The 21,544-nt window shown below is 45.7% G+C and overlaps 1 protein-coding gene across 1 annotated transcript in view; it reads right to left on the bottom strand.

The window, feature by feature from the left end:
* Col23a1 (collagen type XXIII alpha 1 chain) overlaps positions 1-21,544 on the bottom strand; it is a 287,526-nt gene that overhangs the window by 243,118 nt on the left and 22,864 nt on the right. Inside the window, exon 2 of the mRNA XM_021177066.2 lies at positions 17,811-17,877. Coding sequence (XP_021032725.1) covers positions 17,811-17,877 — 67 coding nt within the window. The remainder of the gene's footprint in view (positions 1-17,810; positions 17,878-21,544) is intronic.

Below are 21,544 nucleotides of genomic sequence, written 5' to 3'. Positions count from 1 at the left end.
CCAACTTGCTTCTTGGTCATGATGTTTGTGCAGGAATAGAAATCCTGACTAAGACACTTCCCATTAGAAACAGACTATGATTCAGATACATAAACAAAACAAAACAAAACAAAACAAAAATTCCTTTTCCTCCTCCAAGCTGATGCTTATCATGGTCTTTGTCACAGCCAAAGAAAGCAAAGGAGAACAGATGATAAATTTTGTGTTAATTCAAGTATTTTTCCATAATTAAAAAAAGTATACAAAAAGTAAAAATTGTTCATATGAGATGTGGGAGATAGAAAGGTCGGGGAACTATATGTTAATTTAGAGGATCTTGGCTGGGGCAGGAGGTAACTGTATAAACAGAAAGTGAATGGGTATGAGGAAGGACTGGACATGGAGATTACTGTAGATCCTAGGGTCCTTCTCACAATCTCCTGCTTGCCCGAATGCTCTCAGTCCTGCAGGGATCCACGGCTTCCACACTGCTGGCAAGGCCCCCAGTGTAGAAAGTGTACTCACTTCTCTACCCCAAGTGTTTCTCATCAAGTCTGGCGTCATCAAGGAGCACGTGGGTGCATCCTGCTTGTAGGAGGAAGTGGAGTTGATAGGTCATGCTCTGACCTCTCATTCTCCTACGAGTCAGTTATTGAGGTAGTTTCTCTATAGTGCCATGAGGTATGCCCAGGCCATCTGAGTCTTAGATGCTGATTCTGGTAGCCAGCTATATAGTCTCTCTGCCCCTCTTCCCTCACCCTCTCTCCATCTACCTCTCCCTCCTTCCCTCTGTCCTTCCGTCCGTCCCTCCCTCCCTTCTCCCTCCCTCCCTCAGTCCTTCTTCCCCTCCCTCCTCCCTCCCCTTTCCCTCCCTCCCTCCCTCCCTCAATCCCTCTTTCCCATCCTTCCTTCCTTCCTTCCTTCCTTCCTTTCTTTCTTTCTTTCTTTCTTTCTTTCTTTCTTTCTTTCTTTCTTTCTTTCTTTCTTTCTTTCTCTCATCACTGGGTACAGCTGCATCAAGAGATTTCTTACTTCCTACAGGCCTTACCCCAGTCCCTGCTTCCTGAATTCCCAGATCTGCCATGAGTTCTGGGTATTGCCCCAGCCACATTCAAATTAAAAAATTAATGCTTTTCTGCTGCCAATAGCATTTTGCCCTAGGAAAGATATATTCTGCTAGTCAATGTGAGGACCCAGAGCTGAGATTGGGGCAGAGTTGGTTTGCTTTTATCAACAGGAAAAGAAAAGCTGTGCTTATGTGAGCTAGCATGGGGTAGAATTTCAAGTTACTCTGAGCAGCCAGCTTGGCTTCTTGTAAGGTGGGGCTCCCAAGATAGAACTAACCTGAAAACAGGTGTTACGCTGCTATGAGCAACCAGTCTCTACACATGAGGGCTCCCATGGGAGAACTGATTACAGCTCAACCTAGCAAATGACACACACCCAAACCTGATGTGCCTTCATTACTTGGACCATACATTTTATATTTTTTTTCTTTCTCAGCTTGTTCCTTTCCATTAAAATGCTCTTCACTAATGCACTTAAAGCATTCCATGGTTTTCCAAACCCAAAGTCCCCAAATCAACATTCTTCCAAACAATAACATGGTCCGGGCTATCACAGCATTACCCCACTCCTGGTACCAACTTCTGTCTTAGTTAGGGTTTTATTACTGTGAACAGACACCATGACCAAGGCAACTCCTACAAGGACAACATTTAACTGAGGCTGGCTTACAGGCCCAGAGGTTCTGTCCATTATCATCATGGCGGGAGCATGTCAGCATCCAGGCAGGCATGGTGCAGGAGTAACTGAGATCTACATTTTCATCTGAAGGCCAGAGGAGAAGATTGGCTCCCAAGTAGTTAGGAGGAGGGTCTCATTGCCCACCACAACAGTGACACAATTCTTCCAACAAGGTCATACCTACTCCAACAAAGCCACACCTCCAATAGTGCCACTTTCTGGGCCAAGCATATTCAAACCATCACACATACCTTATGTGGATAATTATGTCCATATTTTTCTTTTTTTATATATAAATTTAAGATTGATGTGTATTTTTAATTACTAAAGACCCTCTTAATTATTATTAGGCAAAAACCTATTTAGGGGAAATATGTCATTTTGAATCCCAGACTTTTGTTTGAAAGCAGCTGTATCTATCAGCAGACTTCCAAACAAAAGTCTTCATTGTGTAGACCAGGCTGGTCCAGAATTCAGAGATTTGCTTGTTTCTGTCTCCTGTGTCTGTTGTGCTTTAGCTCGGTTGCTACACCTGAGTGACATCTGTCCCCAGCTCAGAGCTGTACTTTAGCAACAGCTCTGAGGTGTGCTTGGGGAAGGCTTGAGGAAAAACAAAAAACAACAACTTTACCAAGGAACCATTTCTCCACAACTCCATAACCTTAAAAGCACAGAACATATTTTTATCTGGGAATCTGAAATCAATTTTGTTAAAAGTGAGTTCCCGCCACATGTTGGTTCCCCAATGTTGTAGTAATTATTTAATCTCAACCCAGGGGATTCTACCCCACCTTTGATCATTCAGTCCATAGATAAAAAACACACAACCTTTATATGTACAGCAAGCCTTTAATGCACTAGAGCTGAGCAGATATCTACCCTCTAAGCTTTTATTTCTACTTCCCTATCAATAACTCCAAATTGTAACTTGCTATTTTCCATCAGGGCTGCTCTTAACTCCAACTGGCCAGCCCTCATGGCCATGTTTTCATAACTTACCTACCCCACAGTGACTTCTCCTCTACATCTTCTCCTCCTCTCTCATGCCACAGACCCCAAGCCCAGTAACCAAAAACTCTGCCTATGTCTGTCTTGCCCAGCTATAGGCTGCAGGCATCTTTATTCACCAATCGGGGATAGCTCGAGGGGCAAGGTTACCTAGTGTCACTTGGGACTATGTGAAGATTCTCTCATGCCTGGGAGTGACTAGTACATGGGGGCTAGTATTTAACATTACAATACATAGCAAAAGACCAAATGTCAACAGTAGAAGGGAACATATCTCAGCCCATGATGGCTGCTCCATCATCTAAGGATGGAAGACAGACTGAGGGCCCTGAGCCAACAGTGAGGGATTAGGTGGCTCATGTGGGGCATTTTGCCTCTGCCTCTGCCTCTGCCTCTGTGAGACATAGAGAAAAATGGGAGACGCTTGGGGGCTTAGGCAGAAAAGACAGGGAGGAACTCGTGTGCAGAGGTGGCCTTAGTTTTGAGGGTATTAGTTTTTTGTCTCTGTGATAAAATATCAGCGAGAATTGACTTAAAGTAAGAAATAATTATCTGAGCTCACAGTCAGCAAAGTGAGGCAAAACATTATGACAGGGGCTGTTCATCTCATGGTGGGTGGGGAGCAAAGGGCAACAAGAATGTCCCCTCCACCCCATGATGACCTCACTTCCTTCCTAAAGGTTTCACCTCCTAAAAGTTCACCTCCTAAAGGTTTCACCTCCTAAATGTTTTACCACCCATGGCACCACAGGCTGATGGCCAACACTTAGGATGTGGCCATGACGGGCACATTCTAATCTGTAATATAGCAGGATGCATTCATGCAGGAGTGCCGGGGCCATCAGAGCTCCAGTCTCTGCTCCACTCAGGCAGCTAGGACCGGGGACAGAATGAATGCACAGGCCACGTGAGTGGTGAAGGGCACAGTAGGCATTTTGGGGAAGGAGATCTAAACGTTTCCCCACAGGGATTACATTTCCACATCAGAGAGTGGCAAGGAGTCCACAACCGGATGTGATTCATTGCTTAGGGACCTGGCCAGTGCCACCAAAAAAAAAAAAGCAAGTGATTTTCCAATCATTGGCCCCTGGGGCAAACTCAGAAGTCAGTAGAGCCAAGCTTTGGCCTGAGTGACACCTCAGATGAGCAAGAACAAAAATTACTATGTGCTGAAAGCATGATAAAGAGTCAGGATGAAGATTAGGCACCAGAAGAGGGTTGACTGGCCATGGGTGTGGACAGAGTGCCCATTGATGGCATGTTCCACACTGCTGGACGGCGTGGAAAGCCTAGAACAGTATCGGCCACAGCAGCTTATTTATAGACTTTTTACTGCCTCTTCTTTGCAACAATCCCTATGAGGCATGTTTCTGTCACTTCACAAATCACATAAACACATTTATAAAATCAACTGAAGCCCATGTGTACGGTAGTGAGAGCTGAGCTGCCCTTCCTCCAGGCCTGACCCTGCCTTTGAGTGCTCACAGAGCAGAAGTAGCAACAGACAATAGAAATGGCACTCCCACTCCATTTTCGGCTCACAAGTGCTGTGGGTAAGGGGTACCCAAAGTGTTAGGGTGGGGGATGAGGAATCAGGAGCAACTGATTCTTCTGAAGAAAAGAAGAAACATCTCAGGAAATGGGATCAAGCTGTGTCTAGGGGATGGATCCAGATTCCTCGGTAAGGCGAGGGGAGAGACTTTAAAATGTTTTCTTAAGATTTAAAATATATGTGTGAGTATGTGGGCATGTATTCACATGCCTGTGGAGGCTAGAGGAGGGCATGGTATCTCCTGGAGCTAGAGTTATAAGCAGAAGTGCCTGGGCCAATGGAGTGCCAATCTCTGCTGCATTCAGGCAGCTAGGAACGGGGACCGAACGAATGCACAGACCCAATGTGGGCTCTAGGACCCAAACCTCTGCAAGAGGATGTGCTCTTAGCTGCTGACCCATCCCTCTAGCCCACAGAGTTCACTTTGAGTGGGCGCATAAACATTCGTGATATTTGGATGCATGCACACACTGAGTACCCAAGAGCAACCTAGAATACTTGGCACATTCAGTGACACTTCTTTCATTGTTCAAAATCCTCTCTGCTTTGAAAGAGGGACTAAGTTCCTGCCGATGGCAGTCATCCTACTGTGCAAAGCATGGCCAGACCTGATCCCTCCTGCCCAAAGGCAACTTGGTATGTGGGGCCAATCTCTCCTCTCCCTCTCTACTTTTGTAAGATTAGCCCTTTAAGATACCACATATGAGTTGAGACCACAAGGAACTTGTCCTTCTGTAGCCAGACAATGTTTCTTAGCTGTATCCATGTTGCCACAAATCACAGGATCCTGTCCTTTTTAATGACTGAATAGAATTCCGCTCTGTGTATACATTCCCGCTTTTCCTAACCATTCACCCATCTTCCAGTCATTCGTTCATCTCCGATATTGTGAGTCATGTCACAAAGAACACAAAGGAATGCCAAGAAGGTTCCGGGCTCATGGGATGATGATGGAGAACCTGAGTAATTCAGAAGGACACGGAAAGAAGTTATGATCTGAGGGATGGGCTCCGGGACAGGTCAGGAAATAGATTGAGAAGTCTCGAGAGAAGGACCTTGTTTGTACTCGACAGTAAAGAGGGAAGTCACGAAGCCTGTTAAACCTGAGACTTCCTCCCGCACAGCCAGGGGAAGGCCTTGGGTGGCTGCCAGAGGTAAGGAAGGGCTCGGTGGATGCCTGGAGGGCAGGAAAAAGGAACTGATGGGTAAGAGAAAGTGAGAGTTCCAGCAGGGCGGAACAGGAGCCATGAGGTAAGGAGTGGGAATCGAGATGCTGAGTCAAGTGTGAACTCACTGGGCCGCAGTAGCCACATATGCAGGCAATGTGGCATTACTCTGTAGGGACCTGGGAAGTCGCCTTTGGGTGAGAGTAAGGTTTCAGTAGGTTTGACTTCAGGAACCCAGATTGCTCTCTGCACGTGGGTGGATCTTCTGTCAAACTGTAAATAGAACCAAAGGGCCAAGCAAGGGAGAACATTCGGAAGAATACCTCCATACTTTATGAATATCACCAGCATTTGGTTCTGCAATATAGGTTCTGTATATATGTCTTTGGTCTCAAAACAGAATGTGAATTTTTGTGCTCTCCAGCCCGAGTGGGAACTGAAGACCCTGCTTTCCCCCATGATTCAGACTCATGGCCCACACACAGGTCCCCCTTATTGACCTCCTGGCCATATGGAGACTTTAAGGTAAATCTCTTCCCCTCTTCATGGCTGTAGTCCCCAATTTAACTATAACTCAGCATTCAGCTTTAGAATGATTCCAAAGCCGTGTGTATTAAAAAAAAAAAAAACCATCAACCTTTTAATTAAGCTGGGCCTGGTGGTATGCCCAGCCCTCGGGAGGCAGAGGCAGACAAACATCTGAATTTGAAGCCAACCTGATCTATAGAGAGAATTCCAGGCTAGGGAAGGCTACAGAGTAAGATTCTGTCTCAACCCCCCCCCCTCCAAATTTCACTTGAGTTTTGTGCAGTATGTCCCTCTCTTGATATTTAGTAAGCACAGCAAGCCACAGTCCCTAGACATCCCCGTGACAACAAGGGGCATGCTGGATGGCCTAGGTTGCTAAGTCCTTGATAGCCCAGACTTCTCCATGTTTGCCATTTCTGTCATTTCTTCTGTTCATCTTACTGTGAACCATGCTTTCAAGGTAGTGTTGAGTACTCTGTAAATAGATGCATCATAGGAAAATGGCACCCTTAGATTTTCTTCTATGGGGGCTCATATCATATTTTTTCTCCATTCTCCTCTTATGTGTCTAGTTTTCCTAATTCTGTGATGTGTGTGTGTGTGTGTGTGTGCCTATAGTGCTGGACATTCCTAGGCCCCCGACATGCTGACAAGCACTTTACAACAGGGCTGTATCCCCAGCTCTTTTAAATTTGTTCTATTGTTTAAAGAAGATCTCACAAAGCTGCCCTGGCTACCTTTGCACTCTCTCGGTAGCCCAAGCTGGCCTTGAGTTTGAAAGCCTCTTGACTCATTGACCCAAGGTTTTTTGTTTGTTTGTTTGTTTTTGTTTTTTAATTCTGTTAGAGTTCTACAGAATTTAATGAAATAAATGGGCTCCCTCTGGTGGTCACGAGAAAAGCTCCAAATCCCAAAGGTCAGACTTTAGTTGCATTTCAAGATCTTTATGGTGCTGGGCACACTCGATAATTAATAGACTCGGAGTGGCTAGACGACATCGGGAGAGAAGACTTCTAATTAGCATTTTCCACTCGTCAGTGAATCTACCAATTGGCTTGTAAAACCACAGCCCCAAACTATGCTCACCACATCTCCTGAATCCAGTCCTGTTTCAGGTCAGGGCAACTTCCACCCCCAACTCCACCGCCTCCCCACCCCCACCTCCTCCCTGCCCCAGGCCTTGCAGTTCCTGTGATCTCCGTCGGCTCCCCTACCGGTACCATGTTTGTGACTCTGTACCACGGGTCCTGGTGTCTCTGCGGCTCTTCTGCCCATCAGTACCCAGGACCCTCCTTTACCTCCTCAGGACCTCTTCCCAGGAAAGGCCATTGCCAGATGTTTCTCAATGCTTCTCTACAAATCAGGCACCACTCTAGGTTCAGGGGATGTGACCATGATCAAACAGAGACAGTGCCTGCCCTGAGCACTCTCTTAGGGGCCTCTGTGATGCATCCAGATCTGCAGTTCCAGTCTGCCCTCCTGCCCTTCTAGGGTGCCCCTCTTGAAGATAAACTACTCAGACACTTCCATGGTGCATCCCACAGCACACAGCCCCACTCCCTGCTAGCCCTTAGCTCATCTTACTCCCCACAGCTGCCTTTCAACAAGAGTTTAAACTTCATGCTTCCCTTTAATCTTGCTCAGGATGTCAGGCCTCAAGGATCTGTGACCCTATGCAAGCTGGTTAACATGCCAACCAGTCTTCAAAACTCTACCCAGCTCCCACCTCCCCAGTGAAGGATTCTGCTCTCTGCAAACCAACCTGTCTGTATAGATCCTCTGGCCTCAGCAATGTCTCCTTTTAACTTTTGTAGGACTTTTCTTTGTACTACACAAGTTTACTCTGTTTTTTTTTTTTTTTTTTTTTTTTTAGTTGATTGAATCTACAACTTGAAGCATCTTCTTCTAAGGATGGGTTTGCAGCGGACTCTAACGGTCTTATATGTCACCCTAACTAGGGCTGGACATGTGAGTAAATGAACAAATAACCAAACAGACTGACATCTGTGCACAGAAGAGTGTGGGAAATGTGATGACATTGTTCTCCAGAGAGTTCCGGCACACGCCCATGCGCACACACGAGGGATGAGAGCCTGGCTCAGGGTTGAAGTGCTTGTCTAGCATATACAAGGTCCTAGGTTCTATCCTCAGCATCACCGTGGAGAGGAGAGAAGGGGAGCTAATTTAAAGGGCTGGGGGGAAGCTCAGTCAGATTGCCTACTCAGCACTCACAAGGCCCTGGGTTCAATCCCCAGCTCAGAAAAAAAAAATTAAAAAGGACTGCCGGGCATGGTTGCTTACCCCATAATCCCAGCACTAGAGAAGCTGAGGCAAGAGGCCTTCAAAGTCAGGTTGAGCCAGTATTAAACCGGGAGGCCCTGTCTCGAAAAGAGTTCAGCAGCTGTAAAACCTGGCTATGGGATGCTCTCCTAGCACGTGTGAAGCCCCAGGTTTAACTTCTAGCACTGAAAAGAAGGAAGGAAGGAAGGAAGGAAGGAAGGAAGGAAGGAAGGAAGGAAGGAAAGAAAGAAAGAAAGAAAGAAAGAAAGAAAGAAAGAAAGAAAGAAAGAAAGGAAGAAAGGAAGAAAGGAAGGAAGAAAGAGGGGGGAAGAGGGAGGGGCAGATGGAGGGAAGATGGAGGATGGGGCGAGAGAAAAGGAGGGAGGAAGGAAAGATGGGGGAGAGAGAGAGGGAGAGAGGGGAGGAAGGAGGGAGGAAGATAGATCAGACCCGAAGATTGCCTTCAGCTCTGTCTGCTGTGGTTAGTTTAGATAACACCTTTACAGACACTCAACATTTCCACAATATCAAGTCAACTGGGATTTACCACTCCTGGGGGAATATATATATATATATATATATATATATATATATATATATCATATACAATTTCAAAAATGTGTCAAAGGAACATAATTTCTTACTTGAAGAGCGCAAGCTCTCTTCCCTAAGCTCATTCTTACTCTACACCAATGGAGCGAAAACCCGACCACCAGTGGCTTTACCACTCAGTGTTCTACTCAGTAACACTCCACAAATTACAGCCAATCTCATCAGCTCATGTCATGTCCACACCATGCTTGGTGTTTAAAGAGAGTTCACTCTCCACGAGGACTTCCACACGAGTGGGGAATTTCTACCTCTCACGTACACATTTGTTCCGTTCTGGAAATGGCTCACCATCCCGCCCCGCCAATCCCCCATGAGGTAAGTCCAGCACACACCATCTGGAGGCCACACGCAGCATCCCTGCAATACCACACAGCAATGCAGAAGGGCACAAAGAGACAATGACGAAGATTACCACTTTTTCCAGAAAGTTCCTGAGACTGCTCAAGGCAGGTGGAGTCTAATTAGAAACAAGCCTGAAGGGACAGAGGTGACAGGCTGTGCTCAGGGCTTCCGGATTCTGGTAGCGTCTGATTGAATTGTCTCCAGCCTTGTGATTTCCTGTCTGTTTCTCTTACTCCTCGGTCACCGGTATTTTCTCACCATATCCCAGGAAAGCACGAAGGTAAAACTGACCGGCCTAGGAGAGCACGCTGGTATAACTGATCAGCCCAGGAGAGCATGCTGGTATAACTGACCAGCCCAGGAGAGCATGCTGGTATAACTGACCAGCCCAGGAGAGCATGCTGGTATAACTGACCAGCTCTTTGTTCTCTCCTTCCAGAGCATTCCCAGGCAATGTCCGCACCTTCTCTCCCCTCTCCATATCTGGCTGACCACATGGATCTGAGCTCATGACAATCAAGAGCTCCCTCTTGAGATGTGGAGGGGAGCCTTTGCTAGGTGTTCATTCATACATTTGATCTTGACATAATCCCACGAAGTAAGTACCCTGTTTACAAACGTAAGACTGAAGCAAGTCCTGGTCACTGCACACCTATAGTACTAGAACTCAGAAGCAGAGGCAAGAAGGCCAGCATCTACTACATAGCAAATTTAAAGAGGGCAAACAAAGTCCTTGGGTCCCTGAAGTAGAGCCGGTCTTTGGCCAAACCCAGAATCTGTCTACTGTCACAATAAGAACCATCTAGCCCTCTGTCCCTGGTACAAGCCTAACGGGTCGTCTACTGTTTGCCTAGATGTGTGAATTTTCTCTTGTTCTGGGAACAGAACTCTGATCTTCCTGGGGTAGCTATTCTCCCCCAAACCATGTTTCTAGTAGTCAACTCTCCCTCATAGCTGCATGTGTGTGTATGTGTATGTATATGCATGTGTGCACCTGTGTTCATGTGTATATACCTGTGTATAGATGTGCACATGTGTCCCTGAGTATGTATATGCACACACCTATCTGCGATTGTGTGTACACTGTGTGTGCATATGCATGTATGCATGTATGTGCATGAGTGTGTGTGCATGCATATATATGTGTATACCTATATGCATGTGTGTGTGCATGCATGTGCATGTATGTGCATGAGTGCACATGAGTATGTGTGTACATGCATATGTTCTCCAAATCTCTTCCTGGCCTCCTTTCACCTTAAGTACCACTCTCTGAAGATCATCTCATGCTGAGGCACAGGGAAGGGTTAAGATTTCAGGTATGAATTGAAGAGTTCTCACAGTTTAGCCCTCAATACCTCCGGTCTCCAGTCATAGGGGCTGGTGAGGAAGGACAGTGCTTCTCTGGGGTGGTGCTAATAAGGACTAGCCTAGCCACAGCTATTGGCAGTCACCTTCCTACAGAGCAAGCACCCCGAGGAAAGGCAGCCTGAGAAGGACAGAGACAGAAGGTGAGTGATGGGGACAGTCCCTGAGCTCAGGTGCGCCTGAAACCAGGTCCGTTTCTGAGCCCTGCACTTTAGCTACGGGCTTGATAGGTTTTCCAGTGTTGCATTATTCACGAAGGATGGTCAGAAGCTATTAACGTTCTCATGCCAAACAAGCAGCTGACAAACCAAGGAGGACGCTGTTTACAGGACCCATAAGGGGAGCCATGAAGGGTCAAGATTTGAACCCAGGCCTCTCAGGCTTTAAGGTGCTGGCCTTGAGGTATCCCATGGGAGAAACACTACATCATGGCTATTCTTAGCCCAATGCAGGCCCAGTCCCACAGAGCACACTTCATTGTCAACCTGGTCAGTTTCTCCACAAACAGAAGGCATATGTCCTTCCATCCCAACCATAGCCCAAGTGTGAAGCAACTCCTGACTCAGGAAGAGGTTCAGACAAAGCCAGAGTCAGATAACAAGGTTATATGCAGGCTTCCATTTCTCCATCACAGGATGGATGCAGTTTGGTGCATAATGTAGACCCTATAGACTCTATAAAGACACAGGATGAGAAAAAAAAAAAAACCTCTCATGCCCTACAGGGGAAATGAGCTGAGTATACCTCAGGGCAGTTCAACTCTGTGCCAGGATCCTGCCATTGAGCCAAGATGAGGCAGCACTATCTCTATAAGATATGATATGACATGTTATAAGCCTGAGATCATATCCAAGAGAAACCGTAAACCCCAAAAAGCAGTACACAGAAAAATACACATGATACAAAAGTGCCAAAAAGCTAGAGAATGGCTGTATGACACACAGATATGCCTGACACATGATAACTGAGGATATATATATATATGTATATACATATGTAAACATACATGTATATGAAGATAAGTACCATTCTTCCTCACCAGCCCCACAGCTGGAGTATGTGAAGTGCTATGGGCTGAACTGAGAGAACTCTTCAATGGTATATGTATATGTTTATATATTTATACATATATCATATAAACCCAATGTAAGTATAAAATATGCTAAGAAATATACTTAACATACATTATCTACCAAACATCACAGCTTCGCCAAGCTTAAGTGTGCTCTGACACATATGCTTGCTAAAGTCGGGCAAAAGCCTATTCTATGATAAAGTTTAAAATGCCTCATGGATTTTTATCAAGTACTGTTTTGAGAGTGAAAAACTAGTATGGATATACAGGCATATTTTTGTACTATGGTGAGAGTTGAAAAATTATAAATAAGCCAGGCATGGTACTGTGCAGTGCAATCCCAGCTCTCAAGGGACAGAGGCTGGAAGATCAGGAATTCAAGGTCATCCTTGGCTACACAGTGAGTCCTTGGCTAGGTAGTTCAAGGCCAGTAGTCTAGGCTACATGAGTCTCTCTCTCTCTCTCTCTCTCTCTCTCTCTCTCTCTATATATATATATATATATATATATATATATATATATATGTGTGTGTGTGTGTGTGTGTGTGTGTGTGTGTGTAAATTACCTCTGCAGCAGGTTCTCCAGTGCTGCAGCTACCAGCCATACATGGTGATTTAAATGAAAATTAGTTAAAAGAAAATAAATCTTAGAATTCAGGTCCTCAGCTGTATAAGTCATATTTCAAGGGCTCAAAAGTTCTATGAGAGGGGATGGAGAGCTGGATTGGGGGACGAGCACATACTGCTTTTGCAGAAGTCACAAGTTTGTTCCCAGCGCCCTCTTCTGTCCTCCACAGGCACCTGCAACTCATGTGCACATCCACACCCCCATAATTAAATAATAAAAGTAAATATTTTTAAAGTGATATGTGGCTAGTTACAGCTTCACTATCAGATGATGCAAACATACAGCGTCATGGATGTTCCACAAGGCCAGACTTGATCTGCCCTTGATCTGCCCTTGACCTGCCCTTGACCTGCCCTTGACCTGCATTAGTGTCTTTGCTATTGCTATGAAAAAATATTTTGACAAAAGCAACTTAAGGAAGAAAGAGTTTATTGTGGTTCACAGGTCCAGGGGGCTAGAGGCAGTCATGCCTGGGAAGCGTGACATGAGGCATGGAGGACTTGAGAGCAGGATCAGGAAACTGGCTGCTCATATTGATTCTGCACTGAGGAAACAGCCAACAAAGCAAGTGGGGCCAGACTCAAGGCCCACCTCTAGTGATGGATTTCCTCCAGCATGGCTTCACCATCTAAAGATTCCACAACCTCCCTGAACAGCGCCACCTGCTGGGAAGCGAGTGTTTAAACACATGATCCTGTGGGGGACACATCACAGTCAAACCACAAGAGGAGGGGGCCTCTGAAATGGGGAGGGGATCCAGTGGGAGTAGGGGTGAGAGGACTGTGCTCTAGCATAACATTTGTAGTACTTCAAATTGTTTATTATGTCGTATTTTGCTCTCCTTTCAAAGACATATTTTAAAACTTCAACCACATTTAACCTGATCATAGGTCCAGAAGGCTGGAGGCTAGCAGGATCAGGAAACTGGCTGATCATGAAGAATACTGTTGCAAGATCCTAATCTTAATTATTGCAAACCCCTCCCCTCATCTCTAAGTTTTACTTTCTTCATTTTCAACTTCCCACTGCCAACCAAGGTCCAGAAATATTAAATGGGAAATCCCAGAAATCAGTAATGTCAAACCACACACCATTCTGAGTAGTGTGGTGAAGCCTCCCATCATCCTGCTCCTTTTCAGGATGAACCATCCCTTTGTTCAGTGCATCCATGCTGTATATGCCACCCCCTGCTAGTTGCCTAGCAACTATCTCAGGTACCACATCGGTTGTCATGGTAACTCAGTGCTGGTGTTCCAGGCACCCTTATTTTAGCATTAGCCCCACAGTGCAAGAGCATTGAGCTGACAATTTCAACATTTCAAGGAAAACTACAAAATGTTTCCTTTAGATAAAAAGAGGAGAGCATGATAAGACATGTTGTGAAAGACCCCACTCCCACAACCTTTACTCTATCTGTTGTATTTAATAGCTGTTGTTTATGTCTCGTGTCTAATCTATAAGTCAAACTTTATCATAGGCATGTGTCTTGCTCAGGGTCACTATTACTGTGATAAAACAATATGACCAAAGAAAACTGGGAAGGAAAGAGTTCATTTGCCTTACACTTCCACAGCGCTGTTCATCATTGAAGGGAGTCAGGACAGGAATTTAAACAGTGGAGGATCCTGGAGTCAGGAGCTGATGCAGAGACCATGGAGGGGTGCTACATACTAGCTTGTTCTGCCTGCTTTCTTATAGAGTCTAGGACCACCAGCCGAGGGATGGCAACCACCTACAATTGCTTGGGTCCTCTCCCATCAATCACTAATTAAGAAAATGCCTTACAGTTGAATCTTATGGAGTCATTTTCTCAACTGAGTTCCCCTCCTTTCAGATAACTCCAGTTGGTGTTGACATATGACTAGCCAGCACAACATGTGTATGTAGAAAAAAATATACACACATATATATTTACACACACATATATATACACACATATATACATATATATCAATTATGTAAATTTGGTATATGAGGAATTGCACACACATATATGGGATTAGATAGTATCCAAGGCTTCAGACATCCACTAGGGGTCTTGAAGAACATCCTCTACCAGATAAGAAAGTGCTGGGAACTAGAAAGACCCTATTTTCAAATAAAATCTTATTCCCAGGAATCAAACACTAAAATTTGACCATATCTTTTTGAGGAAACCAGTCAGATACACTATGTCATTTTATAGATGAGGTGAAGGCTCAAGAGCCCTTCACCCACCACAAGCCACAGAGTCTATTCAGTGCAGACCTGAAAGTCCTCCCACAATAGACCTGGGCATAAGGGATGGGCCATCTTCCTGCTTGAAACTCCCCAGGCTGCTCTGCGCCTGCACAGCCAACTCACAACAGGCAATGCTTACAACAGGCAACACACAAAGCACTGCCCATCTCTGGTTATCTGCCTGCTCTGTGCTAGGACCTGACAAAAGATTACACTGTTTCCCAGGGGCATGGGAAGGAGCTGGGTGATGACCTGCCAGTGTCTCAGATCAGATGGGGACCCAAGCTACAGAGGGCCCTCTGAGTCTCCAGAGTCCTAAAGTCTGCAGGGCCCCTTTGATCAGAGCTTTGAAGAGAGGGAGCAAACGCAGGCCCGTGGTGCTGCAGTGAAGGGTCTTTCTGGTCTCAGACAATGCATGCCAGACTGCTGGGGCTTTGTGTTCATGAAGGACTCAGAAGGCTTAAGTTAGAACTTAGGCTATGTGTGTGTGTGTGTGTGTGTGTGTGTGTGTGTGTGTGTGACAGGATGTGAACACAGGCAGGCAGGGGGCCTGTGAGACAATGCTGCTATATCCCAAGAGTTGCATTAACTGCAGCATGGCAGCCAGACACCCCCAGGACAACCGAAGCAAGCCCCACTCACAGCCTCCTCCTCCTCCCCTCTGTGGTCTCCCTTCTCCCAGCCTGGAACCTGCTTGCTCAAGGGTGGAGTTTCCTGCTCATTCATCCTGCCACGCCCACTGGTGGACCCTGTCGCTTTGGAGCCACACACGTGTTTATCCTGCTACTGGACCCCGAGTTACTTGGTGGGAAATCGGGTTCCCTCCCCCTTCCTTTATAACTAAATGTCGGGACTAGTAAAGGGGGCTTTGAACATGAAATTGTCTTGGCCTTGTTCTTTCTCCCGCCCCGTCTAGCTTCCTCTCTTTCCAGCTTGAGCTGCCATCCTCAGTTGAACCGTTCACGTTACAGACTGCTGGTCGGGCCGCAACACCCCTCTTTCTCTCCCCACATCCCTTCCATATTTGAGACTTGTGAACATTCTGTTGACAAGCATGGCAGACAATGATCTCATTGTAGGCCACACCTACAAATATCAATAATCAAACTTTCACCTTAGGATTTTTTTTTATTCCACTCTATAACAGCTTAGAATTTCAAAATGCTGATTGTAAACTGCGAAACTATATCTCATGAATGGCTATGCGTCCCAGTTTAAGACACACTAATAGGGGCTGGGCTCAGTGGTTTTGAGTACTTGATACTCTTCCAGAGGACCAGAGTTTTGTTCCCAGCACCCAGATCAGCATATCAGGTGGCTTATAACCACCTATAACTCTAACCCTAGAAGATCTATTACCTTTTTCTGAATTCTGAAGGCATCTGCACACACACACAAAAATAAATCTTAAGAAACCCCACACTTGTTCACATAAATCATATGAATATAAAAGAGTCCCTTGGAATCTGTGGGAGACTGCTTCAATGATTCTGTCCATTCCCCTACATGGTGTGTAAGTCCTTTATATAGAACAGCATTGTATTTGCATATACATTTACATCGTATTTGCATATACATTTACATTGCATTTGCATATACATTTACATTGTATTTTGCATATGCATTATATTTGCCTAGGCTATGCTGTTTCTTGTATATTTAAATCATTTCAAGATGACCTGTAATATACAAGTAGCTGTTATAGTTGCTAGGAAATGACCTCTATTTGGCTGAATCCCTGGTTAATCCATAGATAAGAGCCCATGGAGATGGACTAGATATAATGTAACAGGGCTGGTGAGATGGCTCAGTGGGTAAGAGCACCCGACTGCTCTTCCAAAGGTCCGGAGTTCAAATCCCAGCAACCACATGGTGGCTCACAACCATCCGTAATGAGATCTGACGTCCTCTTCTGGTGTGTCTTAAGACAGCTACAGTGTACTCACATATAATAAATAAATAAATCTAAAATAAATAAATAAATAAAAAATAATGTAACAGAAATAATGAAGGAAGAGAAGAAAGATAACCTCATTTTACATATTTTATAAATCATCCCAAAAATTTCATTTATGGGTCCCCCATTTAAGAATAAAATAAGAATTTCTTATTTCTGAGCCACAAATATCACTACCTGCCACTCTTTTTCCTCTTTAGAACCTCGGTGTGGACTTAAAGGCTTCAACTCAACCATAAAATCTTCCAGAGTCCAGAGACAGATTCACCAAGCTCCTAACCCTAAGACATGAATGACTTCTGGGAGCCTTGAAGTAAACTTGCAGATGCTGATGGGGGCACTAGTTCAGCTCTCACCTGTTCTATACTAGTTACAGAAGCCACCCTTGGGGTTGGGGAGATGGCCGAGTTGATGATGGGCTAGCTTTACAAGCATATGACCCAGGTTCAGATACCATGTAAGAAGCTCTGTGGGTTAGCATTCATTGCTATCCCAGTGCTGGGGAAGACAAGAGAATCCTGGAGCTCCTGGTCAGCCAGTATGGCTCCAAGTTCAGTAAGAGACCCTGTCTCAAAAACTAAGGTGTCTGAAGAGACACTCGCCACCAACCTCTGACCTCCACATACATGTGTACAAACACATGAACATATACATACACACACCCACAGAGAAAACCCTTCTAGCATGAGCCTCTTCCTCCCTGTGTCACAGCATCCTATGCAAGGTGCAGTCTGACCTTGAAAGCCCAGGTGGAAACTACACTAAACTCTTAGCTGTGCTCACACAGTGCTCCATGCAGTCCTTCCCACTTTGCATCTGGATTTGAGCCACATGGATGCAGCTCTCAGAAGCCCCAGGTTTATCCGTGACCCTCCTACTCCACACCAGCATAACAAAGAGACTTGATCACCCGGATGCCCCAGATGGACTCTTCTGGTACCGTCTTCTTTGTCTACGAAAAGCAGCAACAACCATCCAAAACATAGTGCAGGCTCACCAATTGTTCCCTTCCTGTATCGGTGAGCGCACAACACACAGCAATCATGGAGCAGAAAGGGTAGCTCCTTCCGCTCCTTCTGAAGACCCATTCAGAGGCTAGCCCTTTCCCACCACGCAGCCTCTCTTCCCTGAGCACCTCAATGCCATTGATCAAAACACAGCAGCCCATGTGGCTGGAGTCTTTGTCAAACCAACTGCTGAGAAGGAAACGTATCGGGATGGTCCCCAGAGGGCCCCGGCCTGGACCACCAGACTGTGCTCTTGATTGAGGGTGATCTGAACATTTTACAACCGTATGGCAGAGAGAAGGGCCAGGCCTCCAGAGATCAGAAGCCATCGAGGATCACTTACCAGGGGGACAGATGCACTCAGAGGGGGCTTCTCGAACTGCCCTGAGCTTGGCGACTCCATCCAACTTCTGAACCGAGAAGACAAAAAGTTGGGGGAGAAGGTGAGTTGCAGGACAGAGGAGTGGAAAACCCCACAAGGGTACTAAATGATCTACAGTGGTGCTGGTATTTTCCAGGCCACTTCTTAAAAGGTCATTAAACTCTCCGGGCGGTTCTCTAATGAGAAGAAAAGCAATCATAAACACTGAACATTTCTGAATATTTCTGAAGACTCCTCAACAGAAGGTGTCAGGTCTGTGCTGTGTTACTCCACATGCAAACACAATAGGAAAGCAACAGAGGTGGCTTCCTGCCAGGCAAGGGAAGCCAAAGGGAGGGTGAATAAGAGGCTTTGGGGCAGGGATGGATTAAAACTGGCCCTTGCAGCAGCTCTCTGGGCTCCCAAGAGATGTCCTCTCCTCACCCAGGATGCTCCACAAACTCTCTATACCATAGTCTTGGATGTGGGAATCCTGGCCTAATTCACTATGACATTTTCTTTTCTTCCCTCCTGGGGGATCTTTGGCCTAGATAATTCGGTTCAGTAGAATTTAACAAAAGTCTCTATGTATACCCAGCCCTGTGCTGGACATGGGAGAGAAGAAAAGAAATACCACAGGGATGGGTACGCTACAGTAGTAACTCACAGGACAGCTCTGGTGTGCTCATGGCCTGATTTGACTTCCTGGCAAATCTTTGGTTGCTGGGAATTGAATCCAGGCCCTCCTACTGGTTAAGCACATGCTGCACCACTGAGATACCCAGCCATGGGGCAACTTCTGTGGCCAGAATGAAGGTCGTCCCAAGTGAGGAGATGCAAGCTTGGAAGAAGCTAGGTTCAGAGAAAAGTGACTGACCCGCCATCTCATCCCGGAGGAGCCAGGGCTTAAGTCCTAAAAGGATACAGAGGGTATTAACTCATTTCTTCTCTTGGCATTCAGTTAGCAGTGGTAGCGACGGTGGCTCTGTGTGTGTGTGTGTGTGTGTGTGTGTGTGTGTGTGTGTGTGTGTGTGTGTAAGCTATTAAAGAACCCAAAAGCCAACAAAGTAAAGGTACTCATCTGTTAACTTGAGCTATATGGTGCATTTATCAGATTCAAACATAAAGATGCAAATTTAGGAACTGGAGAGATGACTCAGTAGTTAAGAGCATTTGCTGTCCTTACAGAGGGCTGACATTGGGCAACTCACAACTGCTTGTAAATCCAGCTCCAGGGGATCTGATGCCCTCTTCTTGCCTACACACACACACACTAAGTACATGCCTTACTACTGAAGGGTGTTTTCTCCAGCCTGAGAGGTAATTTTGACACACTGTGACACAGGAAGGGAAAGGAGAACAGGGCAGGGGCAGGGGCAGGGGCAGGGTTCTATGTTTGGTCTAACAAAGTCAAGTCTCTGAGCCTTCTATTGGGCCCATTCTGTGTGCTTCCTTGTAAAATTCACCGCTAGACACAAACCCTGTTATGCCACTTTAGCACGCACCCCCAACACCCATCCCAGCCTTGGAATCTGACCATTCCAGAATCCTGGTGGGGTTCCTCACTCTCCATCAGCCCCCAGATGATATCTGGTCACCCTGGCCTATTTTCAGCAGAAGTCTAGTCCTGTCTGGTGAGTTTAACCAGACTTCCCTTTGGGTTAACACTTGATCTACTGACTGCCCACCTTGGTCCTTGGCTATAAAACCCCACTTGCTCTGATTTATTTAGAATTGATGCTGCCATTCAGTGCTTTAACAAGGACCCCTTGTGTGCATGTATGTGAGTGTGTGTGTGTGCAAATCGAGTGCACGCACATGTGTTACACACATGTGTGCGTGTATAGAAACCAGAGAACATTAGGTATCTTTGCCTTAATTTTCTCACTGAGACAGCAGCTCAACATTTTGGTTAGACTGGCTGGCTGGGGAGTGCCGGGTGTTGAGGGCTGGGGTTACAGGTGTGGGTGGCACACTAGGCTCTAACACGGGTGATGAAGCTCCAAACTCAGGTCCTGTGCTTATATAGCAGGCAATTTACCCAAAGGGTCATCTTACAAGACCCAAAACCTTTTTTCTTTAACAGTACCAAGTTGGGGTTTCACAGCTATGGGGCCCCAGCCAAGGCCAAGCGGCCTCTGGTGGGAGCAGCCGAGGCTCGACAGCTTGAATCTAAAACCTATTAAGAACACTTTTCATGGCCTGGAAAAATATCTTCCACCTCACGATTTAAAATCATAAAAATAAATCTTTTTTTAAAAGAATTCAGCTGAGCCTACAAAGTGAATAAGTAAAACAATAATAAATAAATTAATTAATTAATAAACAAGAAAAATAAAAGAGAATTGGGCTGAGTGTGGCGGGAATCTAGAGACCCAGCTACTCAGTCGCTCTGGCATCGGAGGCAGGAGGGTTGTTTGAGCCCAGGAATTCCAGATCAGCTTAGACTATATAGGGGGACCCCCAGTTCAAAGACAAAAGCAAAACAAGAATAAAAGTGTGGAATCATTTATTTATTTCTGTGAAACATTGTAAATAAAGCCATAAAACATTCCTATCTTTTGGCTGAAAATTCCTGTTCTAGGCCAGTTTCTCCAAAATAATCCCCAAGAATAAATCATGAAAGGGTGTGTGTGTGCGTGTGTGTGTGTGTGTGTGTGTGTGCGTGTGCGTGTGCGTGTGCGTGTGCGTGTGCGTGTGCGTGTGCGTGTGTGTGTGTGTGTGTAGGTTAGGGTTAAGGGTTATGTGTTAGGGATATATGGATATAGATATGTTATGTTACTGGGCAATGGGGATGGATTAGGAAAGGATGGAGATCCCCCTGATGAAACTGTTACAGTCAGGAGATAGCATCAGGAAGACAAGTGTGACAAGCAATCAGGTTCATAATGTGACATAAATACCATCCAAACAGAACCCAGTGAGGCTGCACTGATGTGTTTCTTGGTTTGTTTGTTTGTGTTTTGTTTTTCAAGACAGGGTTTCTCTGTGTAGCTCTGGTCGTCCTGGAACTCACTTTGTAGACCAGGCTGGCCTCGAACTCAGAGATTCGCCTGCCTCTGCCTCCCAAGTGCTGGGATTAAAGGCGTGCCAAACTCAGTCAATTTTTTTCTGTTGTTTTATTTTGAGACAGACTCTCAGATAACTGAGGCCTCAGAGTCTCTGGGTAGCAGAGGATGACTTTGAACTTCTCCAGCTTCTACTTCCTAAGGGTTGGGACCACAGGCATGTGCTAGTATATTCAACTGAGGACTTACAAACAAACAAACAAACAAACAAACAAACAAGACAGCTGTTCTCTCCTGGACATTTCACTGCAGGGTCGTGGTACACAGATTCCACAAACAGCAGAACAAAGGCCTACCTGGGAGCAAGCAACATTGCTAAACATTCTCTGCCCTCCTTCCTCCCTCGAGGAGAAAGGTGTGCACAGGGCTCATTGCTGCAACAGTCATCGGTGCAGCATTTCCCCACTGCCTCAAACACCAAGCAGCTGCTGATGCTGATGCTGATGGCGACAGTGGGTAGCGCTGAGGTATCATCATGACTAAAGATTTGTATGTGGTAGGCTCTGTGCCAACAACCTTCAACTCTCCTGGCCATGCCCATTCGCAGGTGGGAAAATTGAGAGAAGGAAAGTGACAGGTTTAGATCCAAATCTTAGTGTCAGCTGACTCTAAGCCAAAGCATGATGATTTCTGTTTCCAAACAATTCT

This window comes from Mus caroli, chromosome 11 (genome assembly GCF_900094665.2).
Source record: "Mus caroli chromosome 11, CAROLI_EIJ_v1.1, whole genome shotgun sequence".
NCBI lineage: Eukaryota > Metazoa > Chordata > Mammalia > Rodentia > Muridae > Mus > Mus caroli.
The sequence above is the reverse complement of the archived record's forward strand: the minus strand, read 5'-3'. Positions and strand labels throughout refer to the sequence as shown.